Source organism: Bubalus kerabau, chromosome 7 (genome assembly GCF_029407905.1).
Source record: "Bubalus kerabau isolate K-KA32 ecotype Philippines breed swamp buffalo chromosome 7, PCC_UOA_SB_1v2, whole genome shotgun sequence".
NCBI lineage: Eukaryota > Metazoa > Chordata > Mammalia > Artiodactyla > Bovidae > Bubalus > Bubalus kerabau.
In genome coordinates, this window is record NC_073630.1 from 6998879 (window position 1) to 7025378 (window position 26500).

A 26500-nucleotide genomic window follows, 5' to 3' on the forward strand; every position below is an offset into this window, starting at 1 on the left:
GGAAGTGATTATTACATTATCATATTCACAGACTATAATTTAAAAGTGATAGGTCTGAGATGTGAACTCTTATCTTCATTATACCTTATATGGAATTTGCAAAAAGATGAAGCAGGTAAAAACTATCAGAAACTCAGTGTTTCCATTATCCATATATTCTTCCAGATATTTTGTTCTCTGTGTATAAAGTCATTGAGGGTGAAGGAAGAAACTGATGCCAATAATAAAATAGAAATTAAGGAAAAAGAAATTAATAATGCAAATACTTCCAATTAAATAGATATGAAGTTATACACTCAGGTTTTCAGTAGATTCTGTAGTCCTTTGTTTATACTACTAAAATTTTTAAAATTGTAAGGGAACCATGAGAAATTAGTTTTAAAAAGATGTTTAAAATACTGGAGGAGGTAGCCGTTTTCTTCTCCAGGGGATCTTCCCAACCCAGGGATCAAACCCAGGTCTCCTGCATTGCAGACAGATTCTTAGCCAGCTGAGTCACAGGGAAGCCCATAAAAAGATGATTAAAGTGTAAAAACGTCCATTGGAACCAGATAGGGAGTCTTGGTAAAGTGCAGATTCTCTTTCAGTAGATCTACAGTTGAGCCTGAGGGTCTGAATTTCTAATAAGGAAAGTGATGCTGCTTTGCTGTTTAGTGAGCCATACTTTGAGTTGCAAGAATTTAGATTTTAATGATGTTATTGAAATGTGTGGGGGAATAAACATAAAGTTTGAAGATATTTAGCAAAAAAAATCCACAAGACGGTTGAAGTAAGCACATTTGTATCTACAGGTGTTCTCATATAGTAAAACTATAAACTTGTGTAAGTTTAAAAGCACCACATTTTTTATGGTAAAGGAAAATATTTGCAGTAAGTTTGTGTACTTAATTTTTCCCTTAACAATTTTTGCAGACAGTGTTCAAGACTTTACCTGGGCAGAAGATTGCAAGATTGGAACTAGGAGGGGCTCTTAATACACCCCAGGAGAAAATTTTTATTGCTGCAGGATCTGAAATTAGAGGCTTCACAAAGAGAGGAAAACAGTTCCTCTCTTTTGAAACAAACCTCACTGAAAGCATTAAAGCTATGTATGTTTATTCTCTCTTTTTACTTTTACATGTCCATTTACAATATTTTGGATAGGTAACAAACATCTGATTAAGTATAATATCTTAATAGGTTATCTAGGAAATAACTAAAAATACTTTATGAGTCAGAAATTGAATTTGACCTGGAATCAATATATAATCAATTGGTTATTGAAATCTTTTCAAGACATTTATAGTATTTATATTCAGTTATGATTCATAACCAAAGTATAAAAGAAGTGAAAGAACTCCCCAGATATTTACATTCAAACAAATACCCTCTTTATGATCACAGGTGATGATAGCTATCTAGTGAAAATAATATATTAGTATATAATTTGTGTCAAATATTTTACTCCCCCAATGAAAACTTGACTCATTCTAAGAATTAGAATATAGTTATGATTATTATCTAAATTTTATTAAATATAATTTTAAATGAACTTATTATTTCTTTTTTCAAGTTAAAATTCTAATAAAATCTTTTTTTTCCACTATTTATTATTTAGTTTCAGGTAGATTCAGTTTAGATAGCCTTATTCTATTTAGTGTGGTAGTAAGAAAGATATGGAGTAGGAAATGGCAACTCACTCACTCATTCCAGTATTCTTGCCTGGAAAGTTCCATGGACAAAGTAGCCTAGTGGGCTACAGCCCATGGGATTGCAAAGAGTCAGACACAACCGAATGGCTGAGCATGCAAGAAAGATAACTGTAGAGTTAAAGCTACCTGAGTTGCAATCCAGTCTACTGTCTACTGTGCATTTAGGCAAGTTACTTAACATTTTATTAATATTATTCCCCTTAAAAAGGGATAATTATATAAATTAAGAATAATTGTTCCTAGTTTATAGAGTTATGAGGATTGAGCTAATATATTTAAGTCACTTAGGACAGTGCTTGGCACATAGTACACATTAAAAAAAAAACCTACTTTTTGATATATTAATTGTCCAGGTGTAGACAGGTGAATTACCATTATCCTATCTTTGTTTATAGTTTTTCTGAACTCAATTTTTGAGAAGCCTGAGGCCTTAAGAACCTCATTTTCAGCTTTCAAAATCATGGCTATACCAAAAGGCTAGAATAAGTATGGGAAATGAAAACAAACACTGTTCTCTGAGTCTATGATAAAATGATAGTAAACTGTAAATAAATGAACTTTTCATCTCTGAAAATAATTCAGGAGTTTCCTATGCTTATTTTTAAAAATGTGGATGTCTTAAATTACTTTTTATACTCTCAGGCACATATCTGGCTCAGACCTTTTTCTCAGTGCAAGTTACATCTATAACCATTATTGTGACTGCAAAGACCAACATTATTACCTTTCTGGGGACAAAATCAATGACGTCATCTGCCTTCCAGTGGAAAGACTACTTCATGAAGTACCAGTGTTGGCCTGCCAGGACAGAGTACTCCGAGTTTTACAGGTTACTGTTATTTGCATTTTTATAGTTTTTCATAATTTAGGTATGTAAATATTGACGAACAATGTATAATTGAGATAAATTACTTTAGTGACCACTACCACTTTAAATATCTTAAAATTATATCTGAAAATTTTTTAGTGTTTTACTTGACTAACCTTATTTTTTTTTTTTTACTTGAGGCAAATGTGTTGAAATCTTTAGCAAGTTTTTAGAGAGGCATATATGGAAAAAAGGACACTTTTCTCCCCTTCACCCCATACATGATATTTGAGTTAGTTTAATTAGAATGTAGTACTTTTGATACATTTACTTCCCCACTTTTATTTTTTTTTCCCATCTATCACCCTCAGTTCAGGTCAGTCTCTCAGTCGTCTGCGACCCCATGGACTGCAGCACACCAGGCTTCCCTGTCCATCACCAACTCCCGGAGCTTGCTCAAACTCATGTCCATCAAATCAGTGACGTCTTCTGTCATTCCCTTCTCCTCCTGCCTTCAATCTTGTCCAGTGTCAGAGTTTTTTCTAATGAGTCAGTTCTTTGCATCAGGTGGTCAAAGTATTGGAGTTTCAATTTCAGCATCAGTCCTTCTAGTGAATATTTAGGACTGATTTCCTTTAGGATGGACTAGCTTGATCTCCTTGCAGTCCAAGGGACTCCCAAGAGTCTTCTCCAACACCACAGTTCGAAAGCATCAATTCTTTGGCACTCACCTTTCTTTATAGTTTGACTCTCACATCCATACATGACTACTAGAAAAACGATAGCTTTGACTATACGGACCTTTGTCGACAAAGTAATGTCTCTGCTTTTTAATATGTTGTCTAGGTTGTTCATAGCTTTTCTTCCAGGGAGCAAGCATCTTTTAATTTCATAGCTGCAGTCACCATCTGCAGTGATTTTGGAGCCAAAAAAAATAAAGTCAGCCACTGTTTCGCCATCTGTTTGCCATGAAGTGATGGGACCAGATGCCATGATCTTAATTTTCTGAATGTTTCTATCACCCTCCCCTCTCCCCAAAAATCAGACTAAAAGAGGAAGTTGGGTTGGGGAGAAGGTGTTAGGCTTTAACAAGGGAGAGTTGAGATCAAGATTGTATCATTTGAGTTTATCCAGCATTTATGACAATGTGTTGAACAGAATAAGCACTCAGTAAATATTTGAAAAATTATTTATTATCTTTATATTTCTATTAAAAACTGTGATTGGCTAAAGCAACTACTTAAGGCCATTGTTAATAATACTGGTTACAACTGTCTTCTTGAAAGTGACTTTTTTTTTTGACCCTGCTGTGCAGCTTGTGGGATGTTAGTTCCCCGACCAAGGATTGAACTCAGACCCTTGGCAGTGAAAGTGCAACGTCCTAACCACTGGACCACCAAAGAATTCTGAAAGTGACTTTCACACTCTCTTTCACACACACACACACACACACACCCAGGACCCATAAAATAAAGTTTAAATGTAAATGACAAAAATATAATATAAGTTTAAATGTAAATTCAATGGATGAATTATTTGTATCAAAATTTAGGATGATGATAGTGCAATTGAACAAAAAGTTTAGCTATTTATTCTGCACTACCAGATGGCCATTTCTTAGCATCAGCCCTCCTTTTCTAAAATTAATTTTTATTGATGTTTATTTGCTTTATGATGTTGTGCTAGTTTCTGCTGTACAGAAAAATGAATCAGCTATATGTTTAGACATCAGTTCTTTTTTTTTCTCCTATGGGTGACTAAAGTAATGTTCAAGATTCTCTCTAGGAGCACGAATGATTGATCTCTCCCCTAGCCTATGCTCCCCAATATGAGTTGTTTGAGTAAGGCTTTTAATAGGAGCTGACTCACATCCATTTAGAAATTGACCTGACTGAATTCTAGGACCCTGCTTTGTTTAACCAGTGACCCATGTGCTTACTGTGGAAAGTAAAAGCTTGAAGTCTTTCCTCTGACCTGCACACTTTTTCCCTACTTCCCCTCTGCTTCTGTATGCAATCCATTACCCCAAAGGTAGCCTTTTTAAAACAGTTTGTGTTTATATAGTTAGATATAGTTTTGTGTTTATATAGTTAGATACAGATACCTGTGAATATTTAATGTTATTCTAAATAAAGTATAAAACATATGACTCATATATTCTATATGTATTTAAAATTTTTAAACAAAATGGTATATCAGATTTACTGTAATTTTGCAAATGTTTCTTCATTGAGAGATTTATCGTATTTTTTCTATGTGAATTTAATACTTCTATCTCATTCTTTAACAGCTTCACAAATACTATGCACCAAATTAAAGCATTATAAGTTATAAAATTGAAAAAAAGACAGAATTTAACTTGTTTTCTTATCTAAATAGCAGGGAATTCTGCCTCTTACTAGAGTGGGTTTTGGAGATACAGAAAGGCAAGGCCAGAATTTTCCTTAGGAAGTAGCTTTGAGTCTGTTTGAATGTGCCCCAAGTTAGGACAGAAGAAAAAGCTTGTTCCTAGAAAGTTTTGATAGGGAAATTTACCAGTGTCAAGTTTTCATGCAAAGTACCTAAAGTGAAAATTATTCAAAGTGGAGAATATTTGAAATACTTATTTCCTTGCTCTTATATATATATATATATATATATATATTGGAGAAGGCAATGGCACCCCACTCCAGTACTCTTGCCTGGAAAATCCCATGGATGGAGGAGCCTAGTAGGCTGCAGTCCATGGGGTCGCTAAGTCGGACATGCCTGAGCGACCTTACTTTCACCTTTTGCTTTCATGCATTGGAGAAGGAAATGGCAACCCACTCCAGTGTTCTTTCCTGGAGAATCCCAGGGATGGGGGAGCCTGGTGGGCTGCCGTCTATGGGGTCGCACAAAGTCGGACACAACTGAAGTGACTTAGCAATATATATATATATGTAAAATGAGTCAACGTGCAAGGTTGCTAACAAAAGTTAATATTCACAATCTTTTTTTCCCAATAGTTCTATTCTAGAGATCTTTAATGAATATTGATGTTATCTATGAATCCTTTTATTATCAGTATTTCAATTTGTATTCTGTTTTAGTTTTAAAATACTTCTTCTCCTTCAGGGATCTGATGTGACGTATGAAATTGAAGTTCCTGGCCCACCTACTGTTTTAGCCCTACACAATGGAAATGGCGGTAATCAGGATTTAATTTTTGACAATCAAATAATGGAGTGAGTTATGTTATTTAAGTTTAGATGTTTCAGGGTTTTAATCATTTAACTATATATTAAGTGAAAATGGGAAACTGTAAAAAGAACTTGAACTGAAATAGAGAAAGTTGTCTTCTAACTTGCCAGTAGCTAACAGTAATGAGTCACTGAACTTGACTTTTCAGTTTCCTCATCTCAAGATTACTTGATGAGGAAACCATCTCTTATGGTTATAAAATTCTGTGAATATATAACCATCTTTCTAAAATAAGTAAATTAATTAAAATCTGTCTTTTCATAATATTTTAAATGAGATTTTTATATGAAAGCCAATATATAGGAAGGTATTTTAATTTTAAAGGAATAGTGTGAGCTGTGAGATAACCATAATATGTTGACTTTAACTGTAACTAGGTGACTCTGGAGAAGACCTTTTGTTTGGAACGTCAGATGGAAAACTTGGGCTTATTCAGATCACTACATCCAAACCAATACACAAGTGGGAAATTCGAAATGAGAAAAAGAGGGGAGGTATGTTTTTTATGTAACTCAGATTCTGAATTTTAGCGATTATTGAATAAAATAGCCTGAGAATTCCGTGGCAGTCCAGTGGTTAGGACTCCATGCTTTCACTTCCAAGAGAATGAATTTGATCCTGGTCGGAGAACTAAGACCCTGCCTGCTGCATGGTGCTTGGCCACAGAGATAGATAAATAGACCAACCTGCATTGTATAGTTCATCCTGTTTCCTTTATCCGTAAGGCAGAGCAGACCTAGCAATTTACAGAGCCACCTTATGTGTATTTACTATTTGTTTATTTAGCAGGTCTATCAGTTTTGCTGTAACTTTTTAAGGTAAGATGTACTAACGGGGCTTCCCAGGTGGCTCAGTGGTAAAGGATCCACCTGCAAATGCAGGAAACATAAGAGATACTGATTCAATCTGTGGATCAGGATGATCCCCTGGAGTAGGATGTGGCAACCCACTCCAGTATTCTTGCCTGGAAAATCCCATGGACAGAGGAGACTGGTGGGCTACAGTCCAAGGGGTCAGAAAGAGTCAGACACAACTACTGAGAACACACAGGATATACTAATAGTAATTTGGGACTAGGTAATAGTAATTTGGGATAGGCTTTTATGGGCTAACGTTTATCTATAACATCAATCTCGGCTCAAATCCAGTTTTCATTGTTTGCTGTAGGGAATTAATTGGAATTTGGGAGTACTTGGTATGAGTTAAAGAAGTACAGTGAGATCAGAGAATATTCCTTTTTCTAAGGAATTTATACTTTTCTAAGGGGAATTTTTATCTGACTTGGTAAATTTGGATGGCTCTTTATAAGTACAGCATGAAATCTGATTTATGAGAAAATATGTTAACAATGCAAAACATTTAAGGGAAAAAAATGTCTGGGAAGAGGAAAAAATAAAAGCAGAGAACTTGAGGCAGAGGTAAATTCTATTCATTTGAGGAGCAGAAGGAAGACCAGTGTGGCTAAATATGGCATGAAATGAAGTCAGAGGTAGGCTATGGCCAAGTCATGTAGGTCCTTGGGAGCCTTGGTAAAGGGTTTGAATTTTAGTCTAGGTGCAGTGGGGAGTCATTGGAAAACTGTAAGTGGTAATATGATGTGATCTAATTTACCAAAACTAAAATAAAAACACTCCGTAGAGAGTGGATTTGCCAGGAAACAGGTTGAAATTAAAGACAGGGAATTGAATTAGGAAGTTATTGCCATAGTTGTAATTTACTGTTTTTGTTTTGTTTTGTTTTGTTTTTTCTCTACTCTGATGTATAGATTTTTTTTCATTCATAGTTAGTATATTTGACTGCAATATCAGTATTATTGCTAATTTATCACTTACCTTTTTTTAAAGGTATTTTGTGTGTTGACAGCTTTGACATTGTGGGTGATGGGGTTAAAGATTTACTTGTTGGAAGAGATGATGGAATGGTGGAAGTATATAGTTTTGATAATGCCAATGAGCCTGTTCTACGATTTGATCATGTAAGTTCATTTTTAAGAAGACTATATATGTTTATCATTAATCAAACAATTATAGAAATGGCTGACAGTTTGTGTTTTATTAAATGATTATGTTAAAATCTTGTGTTTGGCTTAAAATATTGCTGCTTTGATATTATCAAAATCTTGTCTAGACTGCTCTTATGTTTGAATAATAGATATTGCCCTTAAGCTGAACAATGAATTACTTTTTCATTTGATATCTAAATATTCTATATCTAAATTATTAAATATTTTACCTTAGTTTCTATAATGCATAATATATTATAGGAGTAACATTTATATGTTTGGGTAACATAAATGAGATTGTGTTGTTTTAAAGTAATAAGGTTTGGAGAATAAACTTCATATTGTTGAGATGATATAAAAAATATCCTTAAACAGAGAGAGAAAAGTAGCAATTTCACTTTTAGTCACCCAAGGTCTACTGTATAAGAAATACTAGATAAGAGTAATTTTTAGCTCACAAATTTTAAGCATAATTAGGCTTCTTTATCCCAAGGTATAGAATCACATGGAGAAGCATTCTTGCATAAACTGAATCTTTCATTTTCATAAAGTGGTGTTCTCCTGTCCAGGGTTTCCCTCTTCTGCCTCATGCATGATGTGTTGAGGCTGTTTAAAAACAACAAAAAGTCACAATTCAGTATCAACTTTTCTTTCTTTGTCTAGTTTCTCTAATTGTGGTAGAAGTTCTCCCAGTACCTACTTTAATTGCATGTCAGTAAATACAGATGTTTTGATGCACAGGTAAAGTATAGTATTATATAGATAATATGGGGATAAAAATATTGTACAACATATTTTCTAGATATATTTCATATTCATCTTATATAAAAAGTCACCTTGTTAATGATGCAAATAACAGTTTAGGCTTAAACATACATAATTGTCCTATGTTGGAGATCTCTTAGTTTTTCTCATTAACCCCTGGGAAACTTTCCTATTTAGACCTCAAATCTCCTCTTTGACTTCTTTTCCAAATGCCAGTAATGACATAGCATGTGTCCCCTCTGCCAGGTGTGGCACTAAGGATTCCTGTCTTTCAAGTCTTTCTTCTGTTTGTTTGATGACAGAGGTACTGCTTTCACATTATGTTAAAGCTGCAGATTTGTTATCTCATCTTCATTCCTGATGTCACTCACTTTGTTGTCTTTCTAATCAGGAGAAGTCGTCTTATTTGACACAGTCTGGATTGATAGTTGGTTAATCAGAAAAGTTAAGGAGCAGATCATAAAAAGATAATATACGTATACCTTAAACATTGCATTTAAAAATATTTTTTTAATTAATTTATTTTTGGCTGCACTGGGTCTTCGTCGCCATATGCAGGCTTTCTCCAGTTGCAGCGAGTGGGGGCTACTCTCTAGTTGGAGTGCGTGGGCTTCTCACTGTGGTGGCTTCCCTTGTTGCAGAGCGTGGGTCTAAGTGTGCAGGCTTCAGTAGTTGTGGGGTGTGGGCTCAGGGATTGTGGCGCAAGGGCTTAGACGGTCCATAGCATGTGGAGTCGTCCTGGGGCAGGAATCGAACCCCTGTCCCCTGCATTGGCAGGTAGACTCACAACCACTGGACCACCTGGGGAATCCTAAACATCACATTTTAACTTAAACTTATATATTTACTCACCAATATTTTGAACCGTGACCAAGGTCTTTTTTTGTGAATTCCCCTAATTAGCATTCTATGTTGTTACTTACATAAAATATGTCTATACTATATTGCCTAGGATCTCTTGTTTTATGGTTTGTGACTGGTTTTACAAAATATAAGTTGAATTAACTAATTCTACAACTCTAGGTCTTTTATAAAAAGATACTTGAATTACATAAAGTAAATTAATTTCATTAAAATGTTGTATTGGCAAAAAAAGGTAGAAATTACAGTTTTTTTAAATTTTCTGTTCCTGAGTACATTAGGTTAAATAAGGTACTTCTAAGTGAGGAGAGAGTAAGTTATAATTAATAATCACTGGAGGGGGTTTCCCTGTTGCTCCAGTGGTTAACAATCCGCCTCTAACGCAGGGGACATGTGTTCGATCCCTGCTGCAGGAAGACCTCACATGCCTCGGAGCAGCTCAGCCCATGAGCCGCAACTGCTGAAGCCGGTGTGCCTCCAGCCTCTGCTCCGCAACAAGGGAAGCCCCTCCCCGCAGGGATAGCCCCCGCCCACCAACAAAGGGCGGCCCCCGTTCACCGCAATTAGCGGAAGCCCACCAGCAGCCGCAGAGACCCAGCTGCCACCAAAAATAGACAGATAAGAGAAGAGAAGGGAGGGACGGCGGGAAGGCGGAAGGCAGAGAAGAAAGGAAGATGGCTGAAAACAGTAACATAATGAAATAATAAAAAATATAATCCTTATAATATTGGTGATAAGAGAATTTGCTAAGCAAGATAAAAAAACTAAAGAAGTCAGAAAGCAAAGACTAAAAGTTAAATAATTTAAATATAGTAATGATGAAAATCTGAAAGTTGAAAAATGTACACAGGAATGGATGCAGTTTTTTTTTGTTTTTTTTTTTTTTTTCAGAATTAACTTTAGCAGGAACATGAACAAAAAAGTTCAAAGAGTTCTAGTGTATATTAAGTACACTGGGACACTCGTTAAAAATGCACTTAGGCTTCCCTGACAGTCCAGTGGTTAGGACTCTATGCTTCTATTGTAGGGGGCATGGGTTCAATCTCTGGTAAGGGAACTAAGATCCTACAAGCCATACAGCATGCCCAAAGGAAAAGAAAAATGCACTTATGAACCTAACTGTATGCAGATATTTAATCAAACCTCTGTTACTTGAATCCCTCAGGTAATTAACTCAGGAACAGCTAAGATAGTCGGATTTGCGGAATAGCTCAGTGATTTGCCTTCTACAGGGAGGGTGAAGACGGCTAGCATTTTTAATGCTCGTGTCCATTCCCTCTACCTTCTCCTTTAGAACAATGGTTTTGGGCTTTGCCTAGTAAGAGTTACCTAGCAGAGCTGCTGGGTTGCCAGCCCATTTTTTTTCTTAATGAAAAAGAATAGATTAGAATATATCAGAGTACAATATAGAGTACAATACTTAAGCCTTTTAAGTTATTCCTGTTGTTGTATATGTTCATAGGTGAAGTATACCAGATTGCAGTATAAAACTTATTGACTACTTTTCAAATAGCTTGAAAGCCACTGACCTAGAGTATTTGTTAAAAACAGAGTCCTGGTTGACTCATCCAAGTAATTATTGTCAGACAAGTTTGGGAAGTATTTCTTTAAAGAGATATAAACTCCTGAAAAACAGGGTTTCTCTCCATAATAGCAAATTCCCTAGAGGTCCCATGTTAGCTATCATTTTCTTTATTCTTCTAAGAAGCTGCTTGGAGAAAACACATGAGAGGTGGTCTGTGGAATTCAGATAATAAACTAAATGTGTTAAGAGTTTTGCTTATGTAATGTTTTTCTAAAAAGAACTTACTTCTTTATATAAATAAATGATCTTTGCTTATTAATGACTACTGCAGCTGAGTGGTACACACAGATACATGAGTCATTTTCAGTCTCCTTTCCTCATATTGAAAAACACTGGAATTTCTGGCCACTTGTGCAGGATTTTCACCTTTCCAATCTCAGAAGTATTCAATAAAAATATATTGAATGTTGGGAGATAGGAAAATAAGTTTTGTAGCTTATTTAACTTTGTGAAATTTTATTGATGAAGTGCTTGATTTAAATTCATTGTAGACGTTGTCTGAGAGTGTCACATCAATCCAGGGTGGTTGTGTAGGGAAAGATGGCTATGATGAAATCGTGGTATCCACATACTCAGGTAAGGTAAATGAAAATCGTAATAGCTAGTTGAAAGAATCAATCTAAAAAATATAAATTTGATAAATTGCTTTTAAAAATATATAAATTTGATAAAGTGCTTTTGATTTTTTTTTAAGTTTATTAGTAAGTAACCCTTACCTATAGCATTAAAAGCTTTATTGGTTAAAAATAAGAAAGAAAGGAGTGTTATTGATTTATAAAATAATTTCTTTATTAATGCTTTTTAAAAGTGTTTACTATATCTCTAGTATCTTTGAAAATGATATCCTTTGACTTAAAAATTATTATTTACTGAAATTTAGTTTGTTTTGTTACTATGTACATTTCTTATAAAACTTACTTTCTTTTGAGTTGGTCATTTTTGTTTTTCACAATAGTTATATGAGATTTTAACTTTCCATGAAAGTAATTTTTGAAAGACAACTCTTACTCATCAGCTCTTTTTTGCATTTGCTAGACTATGTTGACTTATTTCATCCCTGAAAACTAAAGTTATAAATTAAGAAGTAAAGGATTTCTTTAATTGCAGTATTACAGTATTTCAAGCAAAGCAAAAATGGTATCTGAAGTAATTTCCTTATAGTTTGAATATCTTCCAGCTTGATTTCTTTTCTTTTGTTTTGCTTATGCTTTTTTGAAAAAGAATAAGTCCAAAACTAAATGAGGTTGATGTTGGTGGACAAAGGGGCATGCATTTTGGGTTTAACACTGGCAGCACTTACTGGTGCATGATTTAATTCATCTCTACAGGCTGGATTACAGGTCTGACCACAGAGCCTGTTCATAAGGAAAGTGGACCAGGAGAAGAACTAAAATTTAATCAGGAGATGCAGAATAAAATTTCTTCTTTACGGTAATTTTGGATTTTGGTTTGCCTTTTTTTTTTTTTCATTTCATGAAGTATGTGATTGTTGTTTTTTTTTTCTTACTTATTGGTACTGTATATTTTACTGGAAAAAATTATATAATTAAATAGTTTATCACCTTTTTAAGTGAAAGTTTATCAGTTTGAGAACATTAGCAGTAAGTGCTGATTAATATTTGGAGTTAGAAATATACTTTTTATGTGTTTTTTTCTATGTTGATTTTTTCTTAGGTCAAAAATCTAAGAAAAATCTAAGAATATGTTTTTGCATTTGTCTATTATAGAGTGTTTTTTTTAATAGACATTAGAAAGTAGCCAATATAGATGGCTCTATTCCTCATTAATTCTAATATTCACTGCTATTGTGGACCTTTCTGAATCTATAGCTTTGGCTTATAAGTTTTCTTACTGGAAATGAGTAATGTTAACTCCTTTAGACACAAGGATCACTTTCACGGCCTATTCAGTTTGACAATTCCTATGACAAGGGCCTCAAGGAAAATTGCTTCATACAGTGAAGAAGTAGGAGTTGCTGAAACTTTTTTTTAAATTTTTTTACTTTACAATATTGTATTGGTTTTGCCATACATTGACATGAATCCGCCACGGGTGTACATATGTTCCCCATCCTGAACCCTCCTCCCACCTCCCTCTCCATCCCATCCCTCTGGGTCATCCCAGTGCACCAGCCCCGAGCACCCTGTATCATCAAACCTGGACTGGCGATTCATTTCACATGTGATAATTTGCATGTTTCAATGCCATTCTCCCATATCATCCCACCCTTGCCTTCTCCCAGAGTCCAAAAGACTGTTCTATACATCTGTGTCTCTTTTGCTGTCTCGCATACAGGGTTATCATTACTGTCTTTCTAAATTCCATATATATGCATTAGTATACTGTATTGGTGTTTTTCTTTCTGGCTTACTTCACTGTGTATAATAGGCTCCAGTTTCATCCACCTCATTAGAACTGATTCAAATGTATTCTTTTTAATGGCTGAGTAATACTCCATTGTGTATATGTACCACAGCTTTCTTATCCATTCATCTGCTGATGGACATCTAGGTTGCTTCCATGTCCTGGCCATTATTAACAGTGCTGCGATGAACATTGGGGTACACGTGTCTCTTTCAATTCTGGTTTCCTCAGTGTGTATGCCCAGCAGTGGGATTGCTGGATCATAAGGCAGGTCTATTTCCAGTTTTTTAAGGAATCTCCACACTGTTCTCCATAGTGGCTGTACTAGTTTGCATTCCCACCAACAGTGTAAGAGGGTTCCTTTTTCTCCACACCCTCTTCAGCATTTATTGCTTGTAGACTTTTGGATCGCAGCCATTCTGACTGGCATGAGATGGTACCTCATCATGGTTTTGATTTGCATTTCTCTGATAATGAGTGATGTTGAGCATCTTTTTCATGTGTGCGTTAGCCATCTGTATGTCTTCTTTGGAGAAATGTCTATTTAGTTCTTTGGCCCACTTTTTGATTGGGTCATTTATTTTACTGGAATTGAGCTGCAGGAGTTGCTTGTATATTTTTGAGATTAATTCTTTGTCCGTTGCTTCGTTTGCTATTATTTTCTCCTATTCTGAAGGCTGTCTTTTCACCTTGCTTATAGTTTCCTTTGTTGTGCAGAAGCTTTTAATTTTAATTAGGTCCCATTTGTTTATTTTTGCTTTTATTTCCAATATTCTGAGAGGTGGGTCATAGAGGATCCTGCTGTGATTTATGTTGGAGAGTGTTTTACCTGTGTTTTCCTCTAGGAGTTTTATAGTTTCTGGTCTTACCTTTAGATCTTTAATCCATTTTGAGTTTATTTTTGTGTATGGTGTTAGAAAGTCATCTAGTTTCATTCTTTTACAAGTAGTTGACCAGTTTTCCCAGCACCGCTTGTTAAAGAGATTGTCTTTTCTCCATTGTATATTCTTGCCTCCTTTGTCAAAGATAAGGTGTCCATAGGTGGTGCAACTTTTAATGATTATTCTCCTTACTTCAGCCCTTGCCAACTTCTTGGGGGAGTGAAAATCAATCTTTTTTTTGGTGGTAGTTGCTACAGAAGTTTTGAGGCAAAAAATTGCCACAAGTACTAGTTCACTAAAGCCACACCACCAGTTCACCACAAACCGGTTCACCACAAACCAGTCCACCAGAGTCACTAGGAGAGAAAGCTCTAATGTTCTTCAGTAAGGATACCAAGTAGAGTTAATGAATTGCTATCTTATGCCCTCAGCACTATACCTTATATTTATAACTAAGTCAACCCCTTCCTGATTTCGCTGGAATGTATGCTTATGAGAAGGTTATGTCTGTTTTGTTCATAGAGTCACTCAGTAAATATTTCTTGAGTGAATGAATCTTTTCCGTGGTTAATTGCACAAATCTCTTCCAAGGTTCTTCCCAGACTTTCCCTCTAAACTTGAGGTAGCTAAACCTCATATTGTGCTCTCCCAGTTACTGTTTCCTTCGTTTGCATTTGGCCTTTCCCTTTAACTGGAGCAACTCAAAGCAGTGCCTGCACAGTTCAGTCTCCAGCACTTGGTGGAACTCAGCTGGCTCATGATTATCGTTGATACTCTGCAGTCTTTGTTGTCTGTCTACTCTAATGTTTTTCTGAAAGGTACATGTTTATTGATTTCACACATTTTGTTCCTTCTCATTAAATCTAAGTTATTCTACCCCAGAACAATTAGTTTGTCTTCTGATTAGTACTACATGTAACTGAAGCCAGACTCATGTGTATTTGCAGCTTGCCTTGATTCTTACAACTCTTTATTAATAGTGCTGGTATGGGGCTGAGAAGATATTTTAGTTTTTAGATTATAGATAGATAATATGGAACCAGTTGGTCAGTGATAGAAGCAAAAATTTTGTTTCTATTTCTGTTATAGTTCAAATGCAACCAATTAAAAAATCCATTTTGCAGAAGTAAATGTCTGTCAAATTTTTGTAAACATTCTGAGGACCTCAAATATAGGTGACGAAGTTCTATATTTTCCTCTAGGAGTGAATTGGAACAGCTGCAGTATAAAGTGCTACAGGAGAGAGAGAAATATCAACAGTCTTCTCAGTCAAGCAAAGCAAAATCAGCAGTACCTTCATTTAGTGTAAATGACAAGTTTACATTAAATAAAGATGATGCCAGCTACAGCCTTATCTTAGAGGTGCAGACAGCGATAGATAATGTCTTAATACAGGTAAGTAAAATGCATAATTTCTTTGTTTTATGACTGGATCTATTTTAGTGTCCACTAATTATTTTGGACACTTTTAGTTTTAGACAGTGATTTTAAACATTTATCTTAATCTTCCATTAGATAATCAGTTTGCTTATAGATTATTTAAATTATATCTTTACTTTCACCCTATACATATTAAACAAAAGGCTGGTGAACTTACGTTTCAGAAAGACTGAGGAAGGACATTTAGGATTTTGTTCTTTGGATAGCCTTTAGGAAAATTTTAACAGAGATGTGATTTGTAAAACTTCAGTATTTAATATCCTGAATAGGATCTTTAAGTTCCAAATACTAAAGTAAGAGTTTACAGTACAGACTGCTCATTAGCCATCAGTTTCTAGATAGGTCAATAGGCAAAGCAGATGATTTCGAAGGGTGAAACCTAGAGATAATAATGTATAGCACCATTTTTCAATTTATTTAATTATTTTTTTTCTTATACTAGAAGATAGAGAGTGGAAAAGGATGATAGAAACATGAATGGAAAATAAGAGTAAAGAGGAAGAAGAAGACAAAGTTTGAAAAGATATGGGGGAGGGGGAGGATTATTAATTAAAACTTAAAGGCAGAAATTTCTCTTAAGTAGTGTTAGCTCAGGGACTGCTGCACTGAACAGCTCTAGGTGCATCATTTATATAGAGCACAGTGCAAACTCATTGTCCTAGAAGCTACTTCTCCAGAGTAGATTAAGAATTACCCTCTTTCTGTGTTACAGGTGAAATAAAAAATTATAAAAATGAACTGATATAAATAAGCATGGGCTTCCCAGATGGCACTAGTGGTAAAGAACCCGACTGCCAGTACAAGAGATATAAGATACCCGAGTTCGATCCCTGGGTCGGGAAAATCCTCTGAAGAAGGGCATGGCAACCCACTCCAGTATTCTTGCCTGGAGAATCCCAGGGACAGAGGAGCCTGGCAGGATACAGTCCATGGGGTCACAAAGAGTTAGATATGACTGAAGGGACTTATCATGCAAGCATGCATAATAAACATGACCATATGTAGCCCATGGTAGCATTTTTAGTACTGACAGAAAGGTCTAAGAAAACTATACTTTAAAAAGAGCAGTGAGAGATTAAAATCTGTAATCTCTGATTAATCCAAATTAGAAAATAAGTCATAATATGACATTTATTCATATTATATTTATTTTCTAGAAGTAAGTATTATCAAATATAAGTTCAGAGAGTTCATACTCTCATATTTAGAGATTAACATAAACTAGAACCAAAGAAAACCCTAAGAGAAAATATGCGTTGGAAAATTTCTAGTTTTCTACCTGAACCTTTCTTTTCCTTTTAATATTGATTGTAGAGTGATGTTCCAATAGATTTACTTGATGTGGATAAAAATTCTGCTGTTGTCAGCTTTAGCAGCTGTGATTCTGAGGTGAGTAAAAAATATAAACAATTCTTTAAATGCTTTCATTTTCATTATGCCATTTTGTATGAAACCTGTAAATGCTATTAGGGTCAATGTTCCTTCAATATTTCCTTCCATAACCTTTCCCTCAAAATCTGTTTGTATTCTCTTTCTCTGTATTCAGATAATCTAGAAACTGGAGTGTTGTCTTAAATTCTTTCCTTTTTTCTTATCTGTTTAATCCAATTATAGTGGATCCCTCCCTCTTATCTGCTGGAGATACTGTGCATTCTAAAAGCCCCAGTGGATGCCTGAAATTATAAATACTACGGAACCCTTGAATAATACTGTGTTTTTTTCAGTATCATTACTTTTGCACTTTGGAGCTATCATTAAGTAAAACATGGGTTACCTGAACACAACATGTCATCTGATAACAGAGATGGTTACTAAGTGACTAACGGGCAGGTAGCATATATGACATGAATATGCAGGACAAAGGACTGATTCACGTCCCAGATGAGATGGAGTGGGATGTTACAAGTTCTCATCACACTACTCAGAATGGTGTGTGATTCTGTAAGCAAAACATGAGTTGCTTATTTCTGGCATTTTCTATTTAATATCTTCAGACCACAGTTGACCATGGGTAACTGAAACCCCAAAAAGCAAAACCACAGATAAGGGGGAGACTACTGTAGTCACTGATTTCTGTCAGTTCTCGCTCCCTTGCTCTTAGCTGTCTACTTTGCTTCATTTCCACTTCTGTTAACCTTCCAGCTCTCACCATGCTTGCTTCAGCTACTCATCCACCAGTCTCTCTGCCTTCAGTATTGCCTGTCAATCACAGAAGATGCTGTGCACTTCCATCCAAGAGGCCTTCCTAAAGTACAAACATCACTGTGTCATTTCTCTTCTCACAACCTTTTAAAACCTTTCCTGAGCTGCATGTAAGTCTAGACCTCTCACTGTAGCATAAAAACTTCCCATAATTCAGCTCTGATTACAACTCCAACTTAATCTCTCACCAGCTGCTACCTTCCCTCCCAGGCACATGATTTCTGCCAAACTGAAGTTCTTAAAATTTCTTCAAAATGCTATATAGTTTCACACATTCCTACAGTTAAACACGATCTGTTCCATCTGCCTGCCTTTCTACACTTTTTCTTGCTGACTCTTGCTTACCCTTCATTCAGTAGACATTTATCGAACACCTACTCTGTGCAGAGTACCCGGGATGAGCCCATATCTGAGCTTTCGGATGCGTTTGCAGTTCACTTCCCTCTACGTGGTACTAGCTGGCTGGCAGTCTTGGCGCTAGGTGCAGCTCCTGAGGAGAAGTTAGGGTACAGAAAAGGTCTAGGGAAGGCAAGCCAGAGAAGAAAGTCTGACTGGAACTGGCATTAAAAAGAGAAGGATAAAAAGAATAGATAAAGAACAAAGTTGATAGTTATATTAGGGAATAATTTTCAAAATAATTTCAGAGTAAAAATTTTTTTTGATAAGAGATTTATCAAAAAGCAGTTGTATTGTTATCATATATGCTTTGCCATCCCTGTTTGAGAATAAGATACAAACGATTAAGACCTACGTTTTTATGATCATTAAAAAAAATCAAGTTAGTATGAACTTCAGATCTTTAATTCCTAAGTTACAGTGAAAAATTAGCCTGTTTATATCAATGCAGGATTCGAGTATTTTATACTAATTTAAAACCTGTTTTCTAGAATGATGACTTAAAAAATCTTACAGAGATTTCAAACATACACGAAAGGAGAAAGAATAGCACAACCTCCATGAACTCCTCACTAACTTTAACATATGGCCAGTCTTGTTTTCTGCTCTTTACCCTCTTCTCCCCATCCCAAACCTAACTCCAGGCATTTTATCTCTTTTAATTAGTCATTTTATCTGTAAACACTGAGATACATAACATTTATTTTTAATTACACAAAAGCATATTTATTTTTAAGTTGACTTATCCTCTGTGCTTGCTGAGTTTAAAACATTTGAATTTCCTTTTAATAGTAGCATTCCTTTTATTTCTTCAGGTATTTATTAAAAATAGGGAAATATCAGTACATGAAAATTGCATATCAAATAGTTCATGTTGTTTTGTCTGATTTTGCGATTCATGCACCCAGAAATACTTTTTTTTTGTTTTTAGTAGTTTATTATTCTATTTCAAGAAGTTATATTATATGAAGTAACCTCTCCAATTTTATTCAACAAACATTTATTGAATGCCTATGGTCTACTTGACACTGTGCTATTTGCTAGAAATACATAGATGAGATATTTCTAAGTTGTCTGTATGTATGTGTGAAAATCAAATATGTTCAACACTAAACATTTATGTTTTTTGCCTTTATAATATAAGCATAAGGGATTTGCACTATCAGTTAAATTTTTGGAAGGACAATTAATATTTTTAAATGTTATGGGAGAGATTCAAGATGGAAAGAGCACTGAGCTATAGATATGAATTTGAATTCCAGTGTTATTACTTACTGGCTTTTAGGAAAGTTACCTAACTCTCCATGACCCATTTTCTTCATATGTTAGAACTTCCCACATAGGGTTGTTTATAGGAATAAGCATAAAGCTCATAGCACAGTGCCACCCAAATGATAGGTGCTCAGTAAAATGATAACAGTTATTATTATTGATGCTGTTGTTATTCTTAAAGACATGGATTCATTCTTCTCCTCAACTTCTGAATTATTCCTAGTCAAATGACAATTTTCTCCTCGCCACTTACCGGTGCCAGGCAAATACCACAAGACTAGAGCTCAAGGTAAAAATGTTTGAAATTACCTTTACTTGAAAGTTCGAACTTTCTTTTTCCTTGGTAAATCTTGTAACGTGATATCATTTCTTTGCATTAAATTTCTCCCTGAAACAAGCATTTTGAATAATGTCTTTTGAATGACCTGTTTTTGAGAATTGGAGGTTTCTGTGCTGTCCTGTGCTTAGTTGCTCAGATGTATCCAACTCCTTGCAACCCCATGAACTGTAGTCTGCCAGGCTCCTCTGACCATGGAATTCTCCAGGCAAGAATCTTGGAGTCGGTTGCCATTCCCTTCTCCAGGGGCATCTTTCCAACCCAGGGATTGAACCCAGGTCTCCTGCACTGCAGGTGGATTCTTTACCTATTTGATTTTAATTCAGCCCAAACCACTGTCTCTTCTATTAACACTCAACTAATTACATTCACTAAAATTTTTACCAATCCTAAATTTCCTCTAGCTGGAAATGTTTTTTCTAATTTTCTCTTATGGAAAGTTTCAAACATACATAAGAGTAATGATTCCTGCTTAAGCAATGATCAGTTCATAACAATCTTATTTATGCTGTCACTCTCTGTTCCAAATTATTTTGAAGCAGATACAGGATGTAATTTTTTTTGTAAGTATTCCAGTATATATGTTTAAAAGAACTCTTTTTAAACCTAATCACAATACTGTTATCAAACCAAAGAAAAATTAATAATTCCTTAGTATCATCAAATGTTTAGTGTAGTGGTTTTTGCTTTTAATTTAACGTTTGATTCAGCCATAGTCCAAATAAGGTAATTTGGTTACTGAAGTATCTGAGCATTTGCCCTGTATTTTCCTATTATCTGGATTTTTCTGATTGCATTCAGTGATGGCATTACTATCTATCTATTCCAGGGAAAATCTTTGAAGTTTCCTTTTGCAATGTACTAGGATAATCATTTTTATAATTAAATACTGTTTTTAGCACACAAATATATTTTAGTTTTTAGTGTGAGATTTAAAAAAAAATTTGGTACATTTATAATCCAAAAATTAAGGACTATATAACTTTTTACTGGTGTTGCTGATGTTCTGAGACTCAAAGTAAGATTTTTTTCAAGAGAGATGCTATTACACAATAACTCTTTTACATCTGGTTAAGGAACTTCCAGTTTATGCTTGTCTAACAAATTGGCAAAAATTTAGAGAAAGCAGCATCATTAGTGACAGGATGAGGAAAAGGACACTGTCAGTCATAGCTGAAGGAAATAATTGTTAAAGCCACTTTGGTAAAATAGGCTGTAGTCCTACTTGTTGGAATCTATTTCATAGCAATAAAGTCATAGTAGTGTACTCACAGATATATGTATAATTAACTGCAGCATTGTTTGTAGAAGCAGAAAGGTGGAATCAAAGTGAACACTCAGTATTTAATGTTTGAATAAGTAGCTGTTTATCCATTCCATAGAATATTGCACAGCTGCAATAAAGAATGAGCTGATCTATTCCTTTTAATGTAGAGCAAATTCCATGAAAAACGCAAAATGCAGATAAAAGTTCTGTATATGTATATACATATTATCTATAATATGAAGAAATATGTAAAAAGAATCATAGCTGTCTGATATGATAGATCATACAATAGGAGGAAGGTTTGGGTGGGATGTGAGGGGGAGGGAGATGATAGTATTAGGAGAGGCAGAGATAAGGGAAGACATTAGAAATAAAAACAAAGCTGTCTATGATATAAATAGAATTTATTCATGTGCATTTATTTTTGTACATCTGCATAGAGAGATGTATGAAAGGTTGACTATCAAAATAGCAATAATGATCATCTCTAGGTGGTAGGATTTCAGATGACTTATATGTTAATCCTAATTTTTCTTCATTGTTTGGATTTTTAAAATAATGAATATGAAGTATATAATGAGAAAACATGACTTTTTAAAAATGGGAACAATTGTGTTCTTTTTTTAAAAATTATACTGTTTATAGTTATTATAAAATATTTGCTATATTTGCTGTGTTATACTAATCACAACATTCATAAAGCAGATCATGGCATCCGGTCCCATCACTTCATGGCAAATAGATGGGGAAACAGTGGAAAGAGTGGCTGACTTTATTTTTCTGGGCTCCAAAATCACTGCAGATGGTGACTGCAGCCATGAAATTAAAAGATGCTTACTCTTTGGAAGGGAAGTTATGACCAACCTAGACAGCATATTAAAAAGCAGAGACATTACTTTGTCAACAAGGGTCCATCTAGTCAAGGCTATGGTTTTTCCAGTGGTCATGTATGAATGTGAGAGTTGGACTATAAAGAAAGCTGAGCACCAAAAAATTGATGCTTTTGAACTGTGGTGTTGGAGAAGACTCTTGAAAGAGTCCCTTGGACTGCAAGGAGATCCAACCAGTCCATTCTAAAGGAAATCATCCCTGAATATTCATTGGAAGGACTGATGCTGAAGCTGAAACTCCAATACTTTGGCCACCTGATGTGAAGAGCTGACTCATTTGAAAAGACTCTGATGCTGGGAAAGATTGAGGGCAGGTGGAGAAGGGGACGACAGAGGATGAGATGGTGACTCAATGAACATGAGTTTGGGTAAACTCCGGGAGTTGGTGATGGACAGGGAGGCCTGGTGTGCTGCAGTTCATGGGGTCGCAAAGAGTCGGACACAACTGAGCGACTGAACTGAACTGATGCTAATTATGAATTTATGTGGAAAAATTTATGTACCAGTTTAAGCTTACCCCTTAAAAAGAAGCCCTAAAGATATAGCTTTATCAGATGGATTTTTTATTTTCCTCCTGTATTTTTATTCTTTATCCTTGCCTTATGTTTTCTCTCTTTGCATTCAGAGAAATATTTTTAGTGTAACATTTGCAAAAAATTCTTGCTTTAAATTTTTATTTATGTTTCCCATTTAGGTAAAACATTGATTTGTTTTCCCCTCCTCACATGCCAGGGAAAGTATGAATTGATATGTCAGTTAGATTAGAGAAGCTGCCTTTGTAATACAAGAGGTTCTGCAGTCCGTTTCATGAACTAGAGCAGGGAGGAGTTGAAAGGGGCGGCAGGAGAGAGAAGCTGGCTGCTGCTGCTGCTGCTAAGTCGCTTCAGTCGTGTCCAACTCTGTGTGACCCCATAGATGGCAGCCCACGAGACTCCGCCATCCCTGGGATTCTCCAGGCAAGAACACTGGAGTGGGTTGCCATTTCCTTCCCCAATGCATGAAGCTGGACTGCTTTCTAATTCCTCTAAAATTAGGTCTTCACAGTTATATGAATTAGAGTTTTCTATAAGTGTTTTAAATTCTCAGGATATCCAACTGAAAAGGTATAAAGAATTTCCTAATCCCAATATGTCATAATTAGATTATGAGTATGCTTTTCTGTTTTCATAGAAAGTTAAGAATTAAGTTATTGGAAACATTTTTTTTTTCTGGCAATAGATTTTTAAAAAAATTTTTGGCTGCACAGGCTCCTCATTGCAGCATGAAGGTTTCTCTAGCTGCAGAGCGAGGGTTTCGCTTGTTGTGGCACACGGGCTCTAGAGAGCTTGGACTCAGTAGCTGCAGCTCACAGGCTTAGTCCCTTTGTGGCATGTGGTATCTTAGTTCCCTGACTAGGGATCAAACCCGTATCTCCTTCATTGGAAGGCAGACTCTTAACCACTGGACCGCCAGGGAAGGTCCCTTGCAATAGATTTTTATAATAGCCATATGCTATAATGCCCCTATTTCTGAGAGAATGAAGTGTTAAGTTATTGACTCACTTATCCTTTCAACAAAAATGTCTAAATTTTTACCATTTTTTAATGTGATTCTTATACAGTGTATTATACACCTATGTTTTTAGATGTGATAAGGTGGTGTATGAGAATGTTTATCTTTTGGAATGACAAATCTATAAATTCTGTGGTAGGGATGACTTCAGCTCAGTTCAGTCACTCAGTCAGGTCCGACTCTTTGTGACCCCATGGACTGCAGCCCACCAGCCTTCCCTGTCCATCACCAACTCCCAGAGTTTACTCAAACTCATGTCCATCAAGTCAGTGACACCATCCAACCATCTCATCTTCTGTCGTCCCCTTCTCCTCCTGCCTTCAGTCTTTCCCAGCATCCAGGTCTTTCCCAGTGAGTCAGTTCTTCACATCAGGTGGCCAAAGTATTGGAGTTTCAGCTTCAGCATCAGTCCTTCCATTGAATGTTCAGGACTGATATTCTGTAGGATGGACTGGTTTGATCTCCTTGCAGTCCAAGGGACTCTCAAGTGTCTTCTCCAACACCACAGTTTGAAAGCATCAATTCTTCAGCGCTCAGCTTTCTTTATAGTCCAACTCTCACATCCATACATGACCACTGGAAAAACAACAGCCTTGACTATATGGACCTTTGTTCACAAAGTAATGTCTCTGCTTTTTAATATGCTGTCTAGGTTGGTCATAGCTTTTCTTCCAAGGAGCAAGCATACCTCCTTGGAGTGTTTGAGTGTCTCCTGTGGAGGTCCAGGTCAGAGGGATGACTTACAGATGGATTAATTTTTCTTTTGATTGCTAAAATCTTTTAAAATCTTCTTTGACTATAGTGGTAAAAAGTTCCTGTTGAATAGAATGTCATTATTTCCATCAGTGTGTTACAGAAGAAATTAAAGCCTAAGTACTTGATTACTTGTGTTGAACATTTTAAAGATAGCATTATGTTGCTAGATTATTCTTATTTTCTTTCCTCTTTTTGTGTTGAATCAGATTCGCTCAATTGAAGGCCAGTATGGCACACTTCAAGCATATGTGACTCCAAGAATTCAACCCAAAACATGTCAGGTCCGCCAGTACCATATCAAACCCCTTTCACTCCATCAAAGAACTCACTTTATTGATCATGACAGGTAGGACAAAGGGAGAGTTTATTTTCAGGATATTAAGTGATGCATATAAACTTGTTATTTTATTCTGGTAGCAAATTTGTACTTAAAAAAAAAATTAAATGCTATGTACAGATTTCCCCCGCTATCTGAAAGTAGGGCATTTTAATGAAACCTTTCATATGCCAAAATAGCATAAAGCAGAGAAGCAGTTACCTTAGGACACATCTTGCTAATGGATGCTTAGACTCAATTGCAATAAAGCACAGATGCTCACAGAGCTCAGAGCTCTGCCGCCTGGTGCTCAGAGCTGAATGTAGCTCCTGGAGGAGGAGCTTGGTGGGCCTTTCTCGGTGCTGCTGGGGTGCGGGCTACTTCTCTAACAGCTCGCTGCAGAACAGATGCTGAGGCTATTTTTGCTTTGTACCTTTTTTTGTAAAAGCAAAAATCCTCTTTGGATTTTTTTTTTTTTTGGTTACTGAAAATAGGTACTCATGTAGGCCTTACATAAAATCAAAGTGGCATAAAGTGAGCTTCCAAAAAGTGGGGGATACCTGTGTTAATATTTCTAATAGAGATGAGTCTTTGTCTTCTTTTAGAGGCTGATTTGAGCTGGGCTCTCCTTGGATTATAGTCTTATATATGTTCCTACATGACATTATGGAAATAATTTAACTCTCTGGGTTTTGGTTGTTTTTTTTTAATCTGAAAATAAGGTTGGTATGGAGATCTCAAAAGTTTCTTCTATTTTGTATTCTCTTAAAATTTTTCTGTACCTTTAATTTGATAAACTTGTATTTTCTTAACTATCCATTTGATTCATTTTACATTTATTTAATTTTCTTTACAAACTTTTATGTGTATGTGTGATTTGCAGGATAGAAATTTAATTCCATATCCTTGCAAAATAGAAGGTATCATTCCTTAACTTTCCTAGTGGCATGCAGCTAGTGTTTCAAACCCACATCTATCTGTCTTAAAACAGCCCAGTTCTTTGCTTTCACATTATGCTGATTTTTTTCCTTACCTTGTGTAAGTATGTTTTGTAGTTTGTATAGTAAAAATACTAGATGAACTTATTAAAAATGGAATTGACCTAAATAAACTGAATTTTTATTTGTAAAAGCATGTTATAATGAAAACAAGCTATTTATGTCATTTAACTGTTAAAGTACAGGTATAGCAAAATGTTATCTGATGGGTAAGATTAACCTGAGAAAAATTAAATGGCTGCTTTTATGTTTGTAACTACTGTTGCAAAATCCTGTTTTTTAATGTATTAAGTACATATAATACCTCTATGTATTCCCACACAAATATGTGCACTTCTATTAAATTGCAGACCCATGAATACATTGACTTTGACAGGCCAGTTCAGTTTTTCTGAACTTCACTCCTGGGTGGTTTTTTGCATGCCTGAAGTTCCTGAAAAACCTCCAGCAGGAGAATGTGTGACATTTTATTTTCAGAACACCTTCCTGGATACACAACTTGAAAGTACCTACAGGTAAATAAAACTTATTTGTGTTTCACACGTGTTTTTACATAAATGGAACTTCTAAATTTTCATATGTTTTAAGACAGTAATTTGCAAATAATATAATTTGAAAACTATACTGTTCAAGAGAATCTACTGAAAAGCAAGTGGGATTAAGAGAATAAAATGGCAACCCACTCCAGTGTTCTTGCCTGGAGAATACCAGGGATGGGGGAGCCTGGTGCGCTGCTGTCTATGGGATCGCACAGAGTCAGACATGACTGAAGCGACTTAGCAGCAGCAGCAGCAGCAATAAATATGAAAGATCAATATGTTTCCCATTCTCAACCCTAACCAGTTAGAAAACAAATTATTTTTTAAAAATGTTTCAGAGCAACAATAACAAAATAT

At 35.5% G+C, this 26500-nt stretch overlaps 1 protein-coding gene and 1 non-coding gene across 3 annotated transcripts in view; one reads left to right on the top strand and one right to left on the bottom strand.

Moving 5' to 3' along the window:
- Nucleotides 1–26500, top strand: part of BBS7 (Bardet-Biedl syndrome 7) — a 38922-nt gene that overhangs the window by 6082 nt on the left and 6340 nt on the right. For both annotated transcript variants that reach the window (XM_055587576.1, XM_055587577.1), the window contains exons 4-15: nucleotides 913–1088; nucleotides 2334–2520; nucleotides 5596–5668; nucleotides 6099–6215; nucleotides 7566–7696; nucleotides 11426–11510; nucleotides 12263–12365; nucleotides 15382–15574; nucleotides 16934–17008; nucleotides 19713–19778; nucleotides 24497–24636; nucleotides 25955–26119. In XM_055587576.1, the coding sequence (XP_055443551.1) occupies nucleotides 913–1088; nucleotides 2334–2520; nucleotides 5596–5668; nucleotides 6099–6215; nucleotides 7566–7696; nucleotides 11426–11510; nucleotides 12263–12365; nucleotides 15382–15574; nucleotides 16934–17008; nucleotides 19713–19778; nucleotides 24497–24636; nucleotides 25955–26119 (1511 nt within the window). The remainder of the gene's footprint in view (nucleotides 1–912; nucleotides 1089–2333; nucleotides 2521–5595; nucleotides 5669–6098; nucleotides 6216–7565; nucleotides 7697–11425; nucleotides 11511–12262; nucleotides 12366–15381; nucleotides 15575–16933; nucleotides 17009–19712; nucleotides 19779–24496; nucleotides 24637–25954; nucleotides 26120–26500) is intronic.
- Nucleotides 3830–3902, bottom strand: TRNAE-UUC (transfer RNA glutamic acid (anticodon UUC)). Its single transcript has one exon. It is a non-coding gene; the product is annotated as a tRNA-Glu (tRNA).